The sequence below is a fragment of the Geospiza fortis genome, unplaced genomic scaffold, assembly GCF_000277835.1.
Source record: "Geospiza fortis unplaced genomic scaffold, GeoFor_1.0 scaffold147, whole genome shotgun sequence".
Taxonomy (NCBI): domain Eukaryota; kingdom Metazoa; phylum Chordata; class Aves; order Passeriformes; family Thraupidae; genus Geospiza; species Geospiza fortis.
The window spans coordinates 786,517-802,853 of record NW_005054372.1 but is presented as its reverse complement, the minus strand read 5'-3'; the positions used below and the strand labels follow the sequence as shown (position 1 = coordinate 802,853).

At 37.8% G+C, this 16,337-nt stretch overlaps 1 protein-coding gene across 1 annotated transcript in view; it reads right to left on the bottom strand.

The window, feature by feature from the left end:
* The window catches only part of LOC106631899, a 35,843-nt gene that overhangs the window by 4,458 nt on the left and 15,048 nt on the right, over positions 1-16,337 (bottom strand). Inside the window, exon 2 of the mRNA XM_031060066.1 lies at positions 712-821. Within this exon, the coding sequence (XP_030915926.1) occupies positions 712-821 (110 nt within the window). The remainder of the gene's footprint in view (positions 1-711; positions 822-16,337) is intronic.

Genomic DNA, 16,337 nt, shown 5'->3' with positions numbered 1-16,337 from the left:
ATCAAAACTGAAACTTCAACAAAATCTAGACCACAAGCATCTCTGATACCTGTTATGACTCCATCCTACTAAAATGAAGCTATAAATTGCAGTTTCTTATTTATTTAAAGCATGATGAATGCAGTGAGTGTTCATGTGACCATTTCAACATGAGCAGTAAACTCTTGCTGGATTAGGAGAGCTTGCAATTAGGTCACATTTCTATGTCTCTTCAGTGCCATCAGAGCAAAGTGTACGTTTTGTGAAAAGCAGGCTATTTTTCCACTAGTCAAGCTTCAAAAAATGTGGGATGCATCTCTGTAAGAAAACACCCAGGCTCACTTTATCTCTGAAACATGTTCAGATATAACATTCATAAATGAAAGCTGGAAGTAGGACAAGTTGGAACTGAAATAACTGCATCTCTGCTATGTATTTAGATTTATTTCCAAGAATAACTTTATTACCATAAAACTGCATAGATTTTTTAACATCCAGGTCCAATTTCAAGCATACTATAACAATAAAATTTTACTTTAAAAAAAGATTCCACTGCTTTTTAAAGCTTAAATAGGAGATAATCAGAAACTGACTTCAATTACTAACATCCCAATCTCACACAGCATTCTTTTTGAAGAGTTTGATTTAGTATCTTTAATACTGCTTAATATCTTCTCCCATTAGTAAATAATTCTGCTTTTATATATACCCACAAAATTTGACTGCACATACCTGAGAAACACCTGTGAATTCTGATCCAACAGAACTGTCTGTAAACTGTGTACCATTTAGTGAAACCTGGAAAAATAACAACAGATTGGTTACAATAGTTGAGTTTATTGCTAAAAGAGCTTTATAAAAATTAAACAAAATCTTCCTCAGTATCTGAAGACTGATACACCAGCTTTTGAAATTTGAATCATCATTCAACTGCAGAGACAGAAATCTGCTTTTCTTTTGTAAAAAAGTTCTACAGATGCAAAAGTTTGGATTTTCAACTTTTGCACTATAGCTGTTTCAGCAGCAACTCTGAGCTGAAAGAACTGATACAGGAAAACAGAAAAGTCTTAAGTGCAAAACTGCATTTTTCCTTCAGTATTTGATTGCTTGCATTTAGCTTTTGAACTTCGACTACAAGTCAAAACAATAACAAAGATCTTGCCTTTTGAAACTTGAATACCATACTGCATAGAAAAATATGCAGTGTTAACCAGAAGAGTTTTCCACAGCAAGGCTCCCAGTGGCATTCAGCTACTCCACTGCAGCAGCCTCCCTCCTGCCCCAGGCTGTAACTCATACAGAAACCTCTGAGATCTCTTCTACACAAGTGCTACAGGGACTACACCAGACAGCAATGAAATGCCTTTTTACAAGCCCCAAGTGCTCTCTCACAGCACTACTTGAGGACACTAAATCAAGAGTAAAGTCAAGACAATGTATGAATTCAAGTCAGTGACAACGAAGAGCTCTAGATCATACCAACTTGAAGAAAAGGCATTTCATTGTTAAAAAATGGGAAAGGAGAAATGAAGTCAGTCCATTATTTTAGTCTCTCCTTCTTGAGCACTGGTTGAGCTTTTGAATTTCAGGTATCAGTTATCTCATGCTTCTGTTCCACCTTTCACATGCTTTTTCTAAACTCTTTTTTGCCCTCCAGTTTCCCACCTATTGCTGTTGAATATTAATGTTTCTAACACTACTCTAAAGACCACAATAAAACCAGTCTGTCTGACCAAGACCCCCCAGATCTTGTGTGCTGTAATGACGGAAATCAGAAAACATTTCTGCCCTGTGCCCAAGCCATAAACTCTAACTGGAGCTGTCCTCAGTGCAAGGAGCATCCTTCAGTTTTATACATCTCACAGCACTCCCAACTGCTCAGTTTAGAGACAGGGAGATTATTGCAAAGCCACTGCCTTCAGCTGAATTTTTCCAAAGGCAAAGTGGGGGATTGTCAAATCACTGCTAGAGAAAGTACCAATAAGAAATCACACAACTTCACTTCCATACCCTATGCTATCTTTCCAGAGTAGATATTTAAGGAAAAAACCCTCATACACAAGTCAAGCATTTCAGGTCTAAATTTAATCATGGAACAAAAATGCTGATGTGGAACAAGTTCCCTATTTTTATTCAGGCACTTTCCAAAAACTGGGAAAAATAAGGGGTTTTGGATAAAAAGAAGTCTTCTTCATCAAGAAAAGATATCCTCCAGTCTGGAGGTCCACTGGTTATTGGCATTCATATACATTTAAAAATAAAGAAACCAGTATGAAAGTTTAGAATGAAACAGTTATCTGCAGCTAAAACCACTTTTTTGAAGAAAATGAATAGAACAAGAAGTTCATCCAAAGACATTACTTATTCATTAAAGGAGTACATTTACCTTCTTTACATTCAAGACAGTGATAATGAGAAATACGTAAGCCTTCACATTGAAACATGCAGGCATTGAGTGACCAAGCTAAGGTACTCAGAAATGCTACAAAAGTAAAAACAAAAACAATGGGGGGTTTTTGCTATCCACTAAATGTCACAGGAAGCCAAGACAAAATACTGACTGTCAGGAATGACTGCTTCATGGAAAGAGCTGTCAGAAAAGACATCTCTTGATCCTAAGCACTGTGCAGAATTTGCTTAAAAATATTAGTGCAACCCTCCCCCAGAATTTAATAGTGACCTAAATATCTGCAGGAGGAAAAACACCAAGGAATTTAAAGAGAGGAATTAGACAAATAGGAGGCAACAAAGAGAATCATCAAAAACTTGTGTGTAGACAATGAGATATAAGACATTGTATGTGAGGCCTAGAGGAAACATAAAAATCACAAAAAAAGAAAATACTTAAGTGGGGATGAATAATAACGTGACAGGCAAGGAAGGAGATGGCTAAATAACATATTAGAGAAAATATTAGAAGAATCTTGTAAAAGTTGTCTAAATGAGGCTCAAACAATAGCAAGCTAAAAACAGAAAAAAATACAAGACAGTCTCACAAATAATTTAGGGAAGGAAAAAAAAAAGTATTAAAACTACAATTAAATTCTTTCTTGAGGCACATAAGAAGCAAGGAGCCTGTCAGGATTGGTAAGGGTACAGCACATAAACAAATAGAAGCATTAAGAAAAAAAGCTTAAATAACCAAAAGTGAGGACAAACCCAGCAGAATTATTTTTTGCATGTTCATTAGGGAGGAACTTAAAAATATTCTCCCAGTGAAAGGTCTTTAAGGAATATGCATTAGAGGATCTGTTTCAAAGCAAAGCGCTGCTAGAAAAAAAAGACAAAAACAGTACAGAGAAAATGGACAAGCGAAAAATTAGCAAACCACCAAGAGTGGATGACATTCAGCCAAGAGTCCTAAGGAAATTCAAGGACCTCAGAATTGCACTAATAATTTCAGTATGTTAATGCTTGCTTTGTGCTTCACTGGTACTAGAGGAGCAAATTATTGCTTTTATTATTTATTTATTAAGCTTTTAAAAGACAAACTGCAGTTACCCAAAGGCTGTAATAAGAAAGTGCCAGAGATGACAAAGTCAGCTAATAGCACTAAATTCTTCATGCAACTAAAGAGACTGGAGAATGGCAGAAGGACCATCCAAGATCTAGTTACTGTGCCATACGTTGACAGATGTAACTCTGTGTGCAGAGGATTCAAGTGGAAGTGACAAGCTAAATGCTGTCACTCCTGGATTACCCTAACTTTTTTTATTTATTTAAAAAAGCCTTATTTTTTCATTCCCGAGTTTTTAATGATGTTAATGCTTTGTGTTTTATAAAGCTGTTTTGTGAAGGTAAATGCCACAAAGAAGGCTGACATTGATGATGAGGAACATCTGAATCTCCACAAGCACTCTTCACCATAATGAAAAGTGTGTGTGTGAAGTATTTCTGTTCTTACTATGAATTTTATTTACAATGGAAAAAATATAAGGAAAGATATCTTGTGTTTCTTGGAAGCTACTGTCACACCAACTCACCTTCCCCAAAACATTGATTTTCCTGGAGAATAAGACATGCAACATCATAGCAGAAAGTATGAAGAGAGAGGGAATCCCAGTTTAAACAATGCAGCCTGATTACACCCGAATGACCTTGAAGAACCAGTTGAGCAATTAGAAAATAAGCACTGAGAGACTGCCACAATTTGCTCTAATAGCCTGTCACTACTGCAATCAGACCTCCAGGAGGCTGAGTGACACATTGCTAGACAACACACCCCCATCTGTCTCACAACTGAGGCCTGCTGAAGACACACAAACATCATGAAAGTGAGAGTGAGGCAAGATCTCAGGAGAGCTCAGGAAAAGCACAGGAAGGAAATTTGGATTCCATTCACCAGCACTGAACCTTAAACTGTTCAAAAGAAATGTGATGCTCAAAAATAAAAAAAATAATAAAAAAGCAAGACTGAATCAAATTTCTCACAGAGAAAAACAGCAAGGATAAATTGCACTGATTTTCTCAGGTGCATTAGGAAAGACAGATCAGAAAAAAAACAATGTTACCAAGAGACAATTATAGCTACACTTAATTCTACAAGGTCCTAATATAATAATTGTATTCCATACCAGTTTAATCAATTACCTTATTTTTATATAGGGAGCTGAAGAATCAAGTTTGCTGAAACATCTGTCAATATCTGACTAACAGTAAAGAAACCAGCCTGCTATCCTTCCCAAAACCCATTCAGATGTTTTGTCCATGCCACTTGTTCTCCTGCCTGCATTTTAAAGCCAAATCCCATTTGCCACAGCTTTCCTGTGCTCAGCCTAGCCTCAGGCACCTGAGGCAGCTCTGCTCACCTCCCACTGCCATCACCCACCACCCTTTGGTGGCAGCACTCTCAAGTCCCACTCTCTGCTCAAGACCTGCCACCCTGCAGCCCCAGTGAAGCTCTGATTTGTGCACGCTCCAGTCACAGCCTGAGCTGTTTCTCTCCTCTCCCAGCCACAGCTAAATTGGTGACAGAACTGCTGCTGGCAGCTGAGTGATGCTTACAAAATCCTAAGTGACTGCAGATATGAAGAATGATTTATTTATGCCTTTAGTTCAACAGATAGCAAACAATCTGATTTCAGTAAGTGAAAATTTAGGATCCTTCTCCCCCCAATGGAAACTGATTTAATGATAAGCCATTGTAAAAGTCAAATGCCTGGTGGATGAGGGGAAAGAATGATGATAAACGTATCAGAGAGACATTCAACAGCACATAACAAACAAAATCTGATTCAGGACACCCCAGGAATGGTAAGACCTGTGAAGGGGCACAGGAGGAAGATTATTCTGCATATGCACTGAAATTCTCTCCATTCCCTAGCAGCAAGCACTGTCAGACAGGACACCACGCTGGCCAGACCAGCAAGGCTTTGGGGTTTCCTTCAAACACCTCTCCTGAACACAGGCAGGAGTGACTGCAACCTCTGCATAACATGTATTACAGCACTGAAGAGATATTATGATGTAAAACACAGCAAGTGAACTATCAACACTTATCCCTTCCTTAATCCTCTTTTAAGCCCACATTATACCCAGTTAACATCTGGTACAATCCAGTTTTTTAGAGGAACAGCAAACTGGAGCAGTTCTACTTGGCAGTGTCATCACTCTTGCCAATGAGATTTCATTTATTTCAACATACTGATTATTTTTCATCTGCTTAGGAGACCCATGAGCATTTTAAAGTCATAGAAAGTACACTACCAAGAGACTAAGCAACGTACTGCCTGGTTTCTCACAGAAAACGTTCCTACTCCAAAGGTTTAGCATGAAGCAGCAGTGAAACATGTCTTAGTGGGGGAGGAATGAATAAAGACCACCAGTTAGTTGTACTAACTATAAAGTTAAAAGATGAACAAACTAAATAGTATCCCTTCCTGATCTAGAAGCTGGAGTGTTTTGCTTAAGAAATGGACAAATATCTAAATTTTTCATGCCAGAATCACACATCTCTAGTGATACTGAACAGAATGCAGGTGTACATCCTAACACAGACTTGCCCACCAGAGTCTCAGGATTATATGAGAGACACTGCCAGATAAAGTGGTTACTGATTATCTGCAACAGTCACCAACAGGGAAAGTTGTGAAGGCTTCCTATGCAAAAAAATCCTTAATTTTACTAAAGGTGCCAAAGTACCAAATAAAAACCAGCACAAGCAAAGACAAGGTGATAATATTTTAAGTTCAAATATCCCTATTAAGGCAGCCAACATTGATCTGGCCAATTGAGTAACTTTGCAGACCATCAATTCATTTTACCAAGCATTCTGTCCTTGGCATTAATATTCACAAACACTTAAATTATCCTTTCCCAGTCTAGCCTGCATTATTCTAGTGCACTCCACACTCTCAAGATTGGAAATGCTTTAATGAAGATAAAATACACATAAACAAGACAGTGATATCACAAGTCAGCCCTTGGTGCTCCTTTGAAAAGCTACTGGACTAGACATAATTTCAGAGAACATTTAAATCTTTATCTCAATTATCAGGATATAAAAAAGTGAAAGCTGAGAAAGAACAAGGATTTCAAGAAGAGTTACAAGACTATTGTGACTATCATGGTATTTAGATTTTTTTAAAATTGTGATATTACTCTCAATTACAGATAAACCAGCTTTTAGATATGAAATAATTTAGAAGCAGGAGAAACAGAAGCTGCAGAAGCTGGACAACAGTCAAGAGTGAAGAGTTCATGAGAAGCCTGACAGAGCTTCAGAGGGCAAAAGCTCTGCCAGCATGCTGACTCAACCCTTATTTATATTGGTATCTAGTGCACAGCACATCTATGTTCCATAGCTATAGTACGTAACAGAAATCATTAAAAAGCAGATTTGCTGCAGAACACCACATAAGATACATCAACCAACTGTGAAAGCAGCAGGTGAGTGGTTCATGTAGCATCTTGTGTACACACATTTGGATGGGGCAGGCTGGAAATCCTGTGACTGCAGAACACACCAGCCCTTTCCACCATGCTCATCCAGAGGAATTACACAGTCAAGGGCTAAACACAGGAAATGACCTATGGAGATGGAAGGAGGAAGAGAGACAATGCTGGGTCTAACAAAAGATTGTTCATGTGACTCGAGAATTCACACTTGCTTTGTTTGTAAAGACAAGCAAGAGACAGAAACTGTAGAGCAGTTACACTGCAAACCCAAACACTTGCAAGGAGCTGACAAGGCTGCTGTTGAAGTCATTCAGTTTAGCCCTCAAAAAAGTGAAGTGTGATATTACTTCATATTAGGGACAATATATTAGGATAAAGATATATTTAGCAATAGACACTCATCATACTAAACCAAAATTAGGTACTCCCTATCCAAGCATTTTCACAGAAAGTGCTTATGAGCAAAACTGTTTCTCTCTCTTTTGAACTGTACTACTGCCAAAATAAACTTTGTAAGACCCCAGGTTAAATCCTCATTAGCCAATATAAATAGCAGTCTTCTTACACGAATAATGAGGAAAAATACAAATAAAATCAACATGAGATTTCAATAATTTTAGTGACACTTCTACTGTAATTTTAATCTGTTTTATGTAATAACACTGACTTCCAGTGTTTCCTTTATTAAGTAAAATCACACCATTACAGAATCTGACTAACCTGCAAGACAGGTTCTCTGAAGGCTTTTCTTCTTCAGCAAGTCATGTTATTAAAACTTATCACTGGGCTTTAAGTAAACATAACACTATTTTCATAGTTCAGTAAAAACTAGTCCTAAAGTAAATTGCTGATGTCAAGCAAGCCGACAATCTGAGGGTGGGGAGGCTTAATCTAGAAAGTTCCATTACCTTGCATGTAGGTTATGAAGCAAGTGAATCATGAAAGGCTCAAATCCCCAAAATTATTCCTCTCCCCACATCCCCACGATCTCAAATCTAAATTGCTTATTTTCCAGCAGTGATATCCTTTAAGACCTTTGCTACTAAGTCAAAATGCCAATAGAGTTTTCAACAGGAACTGAAATTATTTCAAATTACACTTTTTCCAGTTGAAGTCTTTGTTTTCATAGAAGTTCAATCTATGGAGAGGAACTACAGAAGTATAAGTAGCAGGCATGTACAGGACTTGTTCAAAAGGACTTGCTCTGATTTAGCAACAGTTATGAGCTAAGAGCAGGGTCAGGGTGCATGGGGAGGCTGTCCCTATCTCACCCATTTGGGGAGATATCCTAAATGACAAGATATCCAAGATGACAGGTGCTTACTACCTCCTGCTAAAACTGAAGTCTAAGATACTTGGCAAACAAAACTTTTTTCCCAAAGGATTTTTGTAAGATATAAGTATTTACAGGCTTATCACAGGGGTGGGAGAGGAAGGATAATCAATCACTTGGACACAGAGCTCTATTTCAAAATGAGGCATATTAGTAGTCTCAGAAAGTTAAAGGCATCTTTTCCTCCACAGCTGGCAAGAGTGCTCATCATGCATTGTCAGCTTCTAGCAGATCAAGTGCATGGATGACTTGTAAAAATCTGTGCAAAAAAGTGTACATAATTTAAGTTTTTGTTTTGTTTTTGTTTCCCAGACATATACAAAACCTTCAAAAACAGAGCAGGGAGGAAGGAAATCAGACAGCATTGGACAATGGAGAATTGAAAGAAAATCAGTTTTCCCTCTACTCCAGTTCTGTAAGACTGAAGTCCTCTGAAAATTAAGTAAAATCACCACCTCTGGTAGATTTACACAGAACTGATTATTTACCAGCTGCATTTATTTCTCCTTTGGATCCTCAGTGCCAAAATAAAACAATTCTACTGTAGCACAGTAATCAGAAGAGACTGAAGTCTAAACAGCTATTTAAAATTCACAAACCCATCAAACCTGGACTGACAAAAATCTAGACTCAGAAACAAAGCCATCTGAAACTACATTATCTACACTGCAAAGAAAGCTACACAAAACTCCCCAGTGAAAGTTTTTTTCCTCAGTAGTACCTTAAAAAGACAACTTTGAAGTTGTACTTTGAAAAGAACACAGACACTGTTACTCTGTAATGAGTTTTAAGGAAGCAACATCTATATTCTGGGCCATTCCTCCCACACATTCTTCAATAGCACACTTAGTTTTCTTTTAGTTGAATCAACCTAAACTACATCCTTCAGGAAATGAGCACCTCTTAGGAAATAGGGAGTTCACAGGTTATAGTGCCACAACATAAAAATGTTAGCACACACAAAAAAGCCGTGATCTCTACAAGAATTGGGAAGAATTCACAATCCAAAATTAAAAAGATGAAACTCTGATGTGTATCCTGTTATAAGACAAAACTATCTGCATTCACTTAATTTTTTAAATGGAAGTTAAAGCAAGGTTGTACTCAATAAGTTTTTCTTATATATTCCACTTTATTGAACAAAGTCAAATGATTCCTTGGCCGTTAACTTGAAGGATGTCAACTTGAACTATTTATTCCATGAAACTCACAGATGGGTATATTCATCCCTACCTCAACCACTGCCATAGAATTCACCTCCCTGTTTCTGATTTTTAAAAAGTCTCATATGACAACTGATCACTATCAAAAAATACCCTAAGGAAAAAAAATTAAGAAATAAACAGTTGTTTGGTAGAATGGAGTGTACAGACCTTACCAGAAGTCCCTGCTGTGTTCTGCAGATACTCTTGAGTTGAATTCCACCATTAAAATCAAACCTACATAAGCTGTAATTAAGAAATGTATCTAAGCATTGCCTGGCACATGATCTCATGAAATTTGTCTTGACAAAGGCCAAAGACCTTCCTGAACTAACTGCTGTTGGGTGTTTTTTCCATAAGATATGATCTGGCATAAGCCTATTTAAAAACTGCAAGTAGCAAATCATCTCTAAGAGAATTCATCTAGGGTCAGAATCAAACATCAAGTAGTGCTCTTCATCATCACTCTTCTTTTGTTACATATTCAGATGCTTTTATCTGATGAGCCATCTTCTCCTTATATTCCAAGAAATTGGAAAGGGTTAGAGAACAGGTCCTTGGAAGACAGGGACACAGACAATTACATCATCCTTCTTACAAAATACTCACAAGAACTGGTAATTCTGGAAGAAATCCCTGCCAGATAGCCAATAACCTCCCACTTGACACCATTGTGACGAGATTAAAGCACAGCCATCCTTGAGGTCACTCTACCTAAGTCACATGAAATTTGGCAAGGCTTCCATGAATATTGTGTGCAGCATATGAACAAGTACTGGGTTTTGTCAGGCTCAGAGCTCTGATTATCCCTCTCTAAATCGCTATATCCCCTACAAGCTTTACCAATATAATAACCATGTTTTCTTCCAATGCAACACAAAAAGAAAAACAGCATTACCACAATTCCCTATAATCCACTAGCAAACCCATTACTGAAGGTTTTCCATGACAAAAAGCTGGAAGATCCATGTCACCTGGGAACAAAAATACTCCAGCTGCATTTGAAATCTAACAAGCTGAAGTCTCCCTTTCTTTTTCAAAAGCAGTGAACAGTAGGTGCAGTGCTGTCTCACCCTGAGGGCAGAAGTGCCCAGCTCTCTCCATGGCCCTGCCCATGTCCCTTCTCAGGGAAGATGTGCGTGTCCAAGCAAGGGTTAATAACACCATAGTGAATCCTACTGCAGTCTCTGGTGGATAATGGTTCATTGCTTCCAGCAGAGAAGATCACTACAGTAGAAAGCAACAGATCCCTGATGCCATGAGAGGTACCTATGCTTGTAAATCCCAACTTGTCATTTTATCTTCCTTTGAACCTAAAAATCTGTCTTATCTTAGAAAAATTTGAGAAGTATTAGAATCACAATTCCTACCACGCTTACCTTTATAAACATGTACTACAAAAATATATAATATCTACCACAGAGAAATACATATTGTACTGCAAGAAATGAAAGATTTTGTCCTTGGGGAGCAGGAGGGGGAAGAGAAACCTCAACTTACACTTTTGCCCAACTGTTAAGCTTTATTTTGCAAACTGCAGCACCATTGCTTGTACAAATGGCAGCTGCAGCTGATGAGCCATTTCCTCATAGCACCATAGAGGAAAAATTCAGTTCCACAGTAAAATAAAATTATTTTGGTCATTAAAAATAATTTTTAAAAATCTACAATTAAGTTTAAGGGAGTAAGTTAAAACATAACTTAGCACAGAAATATTATAGCCTACTTAGGGTAATAAATAATGACACTTCAGCAAAGAAGTGGTGAAAATGATAAGAATCACAAAGCCCCACATTTGGAAGTAAAATTTAAATACCAGTCAGAAAGCTGCAAACCATAACATAAGCTTGTGTTCATCTTATGTCTTCATTTTTCTTAAAGAAAATGTTTTTAAACAGAACAAAATTAAACCAGCTACAATACACATGAGGCTATCAGCTCTTAAACTGTGTGGAACCAAGACAATGCCTATACTTGTGCAACCAATTACTTGGCTGAATAAGACCATTTATTCAGATTAAAGCCAGTAGAATTAATATCCTTTTCTTCTTTGTATTTTGCTTTGCACTGATCTGAGGTACTGCACGTAAATTAAAAATACATTACTAGAAATTGGTTGTTTTTAAAGAAGTATAATCATGCACATGCATATTTAATTATTTGTATTGATGATTCTCTAATTTCTTGTCTTTCAGTATATTCAACTCATTATCATAGTTTACATTTCCAACTGTCAGAATGTTCCAATTCCCATCTCCAAATCAAAAAATTGCACGTCTTAAAGGTGCATTGACACTGACAAGTGTCTTGTTCTCTATTTGCAGCCAAAGAGGCTTTCTCAGATTAATCCTCTATCAGGACTGGGATGTAAAAGGGGATTTTAAACCAATGGCTGATGCTCATCACTACAAGTGCGAAAAGGAAACACGATTCCAAGATGCATCACACTGTTTTCAAGAGGAAGGAGGTATTAGTGCTGCTTCACAGCCCTCTGGAGGAGCCCTCATTTGGTCAACCACCCTCCAGAAATGCCTAAGTGGAACAGACATGGAGACAGCCAAACTGGGCTGTCAGCAAGAGCCCTGCCTTGTTTAGCTTAGCAAAGCAATTCAGGTCTCTGCAAGGGTACTGGGGATGGGCAGAAAACAATTTAAACCAAGGACAGGGAGGCAGAGTCAAGTGTCCTGGAATACACTCAAACTGAAGGACAAGACTATCAGCCACAGCATGAAGCAGAACTGAAGATATGGACAGTGAAAATCTATTTCAAATGAAGTTGAATCAGCTAGTGAAAGGCATTTTACATATTTCTACAGATAGACAGAATCAAAACAGCTGCCCCAATCCCTTCACATTTTTATCACCATTCACATGAAAAAGCTTTGCACCCTCCCAAATACATCTGCAACTCAATTGTAATATAAGAGCTGCCTTTGTCTTCTGGATGGTTTTTCAGCAGCAGGGGAGAGGAAGGGAAATTTGTCTACAAGAGTTTTTATAAAGCTCTAACGTATCTTTTAAAACTGCATTTAAAATAAAATAAAAAGGAGAAGAAAGAATAGTATTTTGTGTAAAAGTATGGACAATTTGCAAGGTAAAGCAAACTTGAAAACCTGAAACCAAAATAAAATCATAGGGTAAGGAAATCAGGTTTTTCACTGGTGGATGCGCAGGAATTTATTGTATTTCATGAGTTTCAGCAAATCATTAAATGCTATCCCCTAGCTGAAAGTGAAATGGCAGCAAGTATACAAAATAACAGAATTAACTTAAGTGCAGACAAGCTTGGACTTGAGTGAAAACACACTTGTATCTCTAATACTTGCATGTGCAGCTACCAAGAACCCAGGCATTCCAGTGAAAAAAGGGAGGGAAGAAAATTTTGTTCTAATTACACACATTACAAATTCTTTAGAAGCACATACCCCTTCCCACATGCAATACTTCCCTTCTTTGTAGCTAAATATGACACAGCAGAACACAGCCAATCCACCTCCTACCAGGATTCTGTCTTTTCTGTTCTAGGAATATGTTCAACATTTTCCCAGTGATTTTGCAGCCTCGTGCTAAAAAAAGGCACCAAAAGCTAATAATGAACATGCTTCAAGCATTCATTTTCCCGAGTACAATGAGTAAAGTGCTCTGAGCAGATAGTTAAAACACCCCAAAATTCTCTCAACTAGCCCTGACAGGTAACAACCATGCATATAAATTCTTTTCCTAGTCAGAATTGTTAGAGCTTTAATCTGTTGTTTCAACTTCAATACTGAACAGAAATATGTAAAATTAATAGGATTACACAAAACCAACCCAACCCCAAGATGTGTCTTATGAACAGTAGAAAGCACTCATCCAAAGGCAAGTTTAAGATGTGTAAGACAACATCTAGGAATTAACCACCTGATGATGTAACTTCCAAGCTACAACTGCAGATGCCCTACTCCAGGAATTACGTTACAAGAAAATGACTTCACTTGTTAACTGTTAAAGGGTTAAATATACATGCTCCTGACAGGAAAATCTCATAAAGCATTAAGCAAAGCCACATTCTGGACATGGGAGAGGCCATTTTCCAAATGATCCACCAAAAGCAATTTCTAAAACTAGCCAGGTTTTTCCCCCAACAGAAAAAAATATATGTCAGGCAAATTGCATATGTTGTACTAGGATATGACACTGACAGTACAAGCCAGAGGAATTCTCTATTTCTAAGCCATTTCAATTTTGCAAAAATCAGCATCAGTAAGAAGCAGTCCTAGTTTTAATAGTTAAGAGCAATCAGCAAAATGACAGAAGATGCAGCAAGTAAGCCGTAACATCAGAACTGCATTCAAAGGCTGTGTTTCTAATAAATCATTACAAAGTTACTAAAACCCCAAGTTAAGCTAATAGCCACACAAGATTAGTCCTTGTACTTCATTATCCTCAAACTGCCAAGCTCTCAATGCTCACCATACACACACATATCACATCACATCAGTTAGTAGTTTCTCATGGCCACGTGAAATACACTGCTGAAACACAACACATGGTTTGCTTCAAGCACCACCATGGCAGGGAGCAGACATTTACTGAATTAAACCAGGAAACGTGTAAAACTTGACGTCTTTTGACCCAAATTTACTGCCACAACTCAAGAATCAGAGATCAGAGTGTCCAAGGAGTCTGTTCAGCTACCCCTCACCAAAATGCAGGGGTGTAAGTGGCAGGAAGATAACAATGATTCCAACACACATACGAAGAACAAAAAAAGAAAGTGACATCTCCAAAACTTTCATCTGGAATGTTCCCTGACCCAAGGATGAAAAGGTTATAATGATACAGTGAGACAAATTTATGTCTTGGACTGGATTTGTAGGAACATTTGCCTGTATTTCCTATACTGAGGGAGATTACAAGGAAAACATACAGGGCCCACAGTTCTACATTACAGATTCTTAGAAAGAGGTTTTGAGATTTGGATTGTGGGGTTTGTTTTGGAGGGGTGAGGCACTAAGGAGAAGCAGAAGGCAGCTGAACCAAGACATCTGTGACTGCTAAGTCTTTAAGGCAATTCAATGTGAGACTGCAAAAGACAAAGCCAAGTAAACAGCTGTACCAGAAAAAACACCATAAAGAACCAGCTGTATACTGGCCCTACTTGGGTGCATGCTGCTCCAGATGTTCTTTGCCTCTTTGAAACCCAAGAAAATAAAAGCTGCTCAAATGTCATTCACCACACCAACCCCTCTTCATGGATACTACAAACAACAACTGAGAACAAACAGGAAGCTCCCAATCAGCTCTCCACATCCCAAGACTGTCAGGAACAAACTCTCCTTGCAGACAACCACACGAATTTGAAAATGCTATCAAAGGACAGCTTTGGCTTCTCTGACTGTGCGATGAGGGTCTGTGTGCTGGTAGGTGACAATGTACATTAAAAGGAATTCACATACAAAAAAAGCCTTCCCTGGTTGTCAGCTTGAGGGAAGACTTTGTCACTAGGACGATGAGCAAAACATCAAGAGTTCAAAGATGATATACCAGGGCAAGAGCCTAGAATTAAGTACAAGTAATTATTCACAAAAGTTCATAAATCCAAGTAATCAATCCATCAGTCTTAGACAAATGCATACCAATGTATAAAGCACAAGAAAAGGAGTCAGAATTCTCTGAATGGGACTAACACAATGATCCACTCCATAAGAGTCCCTTCCCACTGGAATACTAACAGAAAAAGGATCCAGTCAGTTCACCAAAAAACACAACAAACACCTAAACATGCAAACAAAAACCCAAACCAAACAAATGCTGAGGAGTGTTATGCTCTATACCCAAAGGATACAAGCATCACAAATGCAGAGAGGTATCCTGCAAGTCTGCAAATAATAAAAAGAGGAAAGCAGGAGTGCTAACAAGCTGCAAACTTACCACAGACCATCAAAAAAGGCTAGCAGACAAATATCCTTTCTGAAAGGGGAAAGAAAAACCTGTAATACTTTTTGTTACAAGGAGATAATAAGAATCTAGGCATCTACTGGGAATGGCTCAAGGAACATACATTTTTAAAACACAGAAAGCAACTGGAAGCACTTCCTTTAGCTGTAGCAGCAAGTAAAAAGTATTTGACAGTAAACAATAAGAGTTTCACTGGAAGTGAACCATCAATTCAATGGTTACTGAAGAGGGAAAGGAAGGAAGAATAGCAAGAGACAGATTTCACATCACTAAGAGCTCACAGATGACAAGTCTATGGGAAGGAAGAGTTAATTCTCAAATGACACAATAGAAACAATCAAATTCAAGAAAACCAAGCACAGCAAGAGAATAGAAAACAGCGAGAGAATAATGACTCTGAAAAAGCACACATGAAGGGAGTAACAAGCATAACAATGGCAAGAGAATAAGAGGGACAAATATGAAAGGCTAAAGGCACAAAATGAAAGAACTCTTACTAAACAGCTTGAGGCTACTAAGAAATCATTCTATTAGCATACTACTACTACTACTAGAATTTCTCCATTACTGAATGAAGAGAGAAAACAGATTGATGAAGAACAATCCTTGAAGAGATCAACTACAAGCAGATGACCAGCAGAATTAGTACAAGTAAATGAGTAAAAAGTCCACCCAAAATCAACTGACTACTGGAAAGAGCCATACTTATATTTTTTCCAAGTAGGCTAGATTTGATAACATTCAAGAAACTTCCTCAGGAAATCCTTTGAGCCACTTCAAAATCAATAATCCTATATTTGAAAACTCATGGAGGATGTCTTAGATAATCAGCTTAGAAAGAGGTGAACTATTTAGATCCTTTTTTTAAAACAAAGAAACAACCTCACTCCTCAAAAAAAACCCCAACCCTCTGCCCCCCCCACCAAAGAAATAAATTAGAAAACCAAAAACTGAAGGAGAAAAAAGGATAGTGAAGGTAGAAAGAC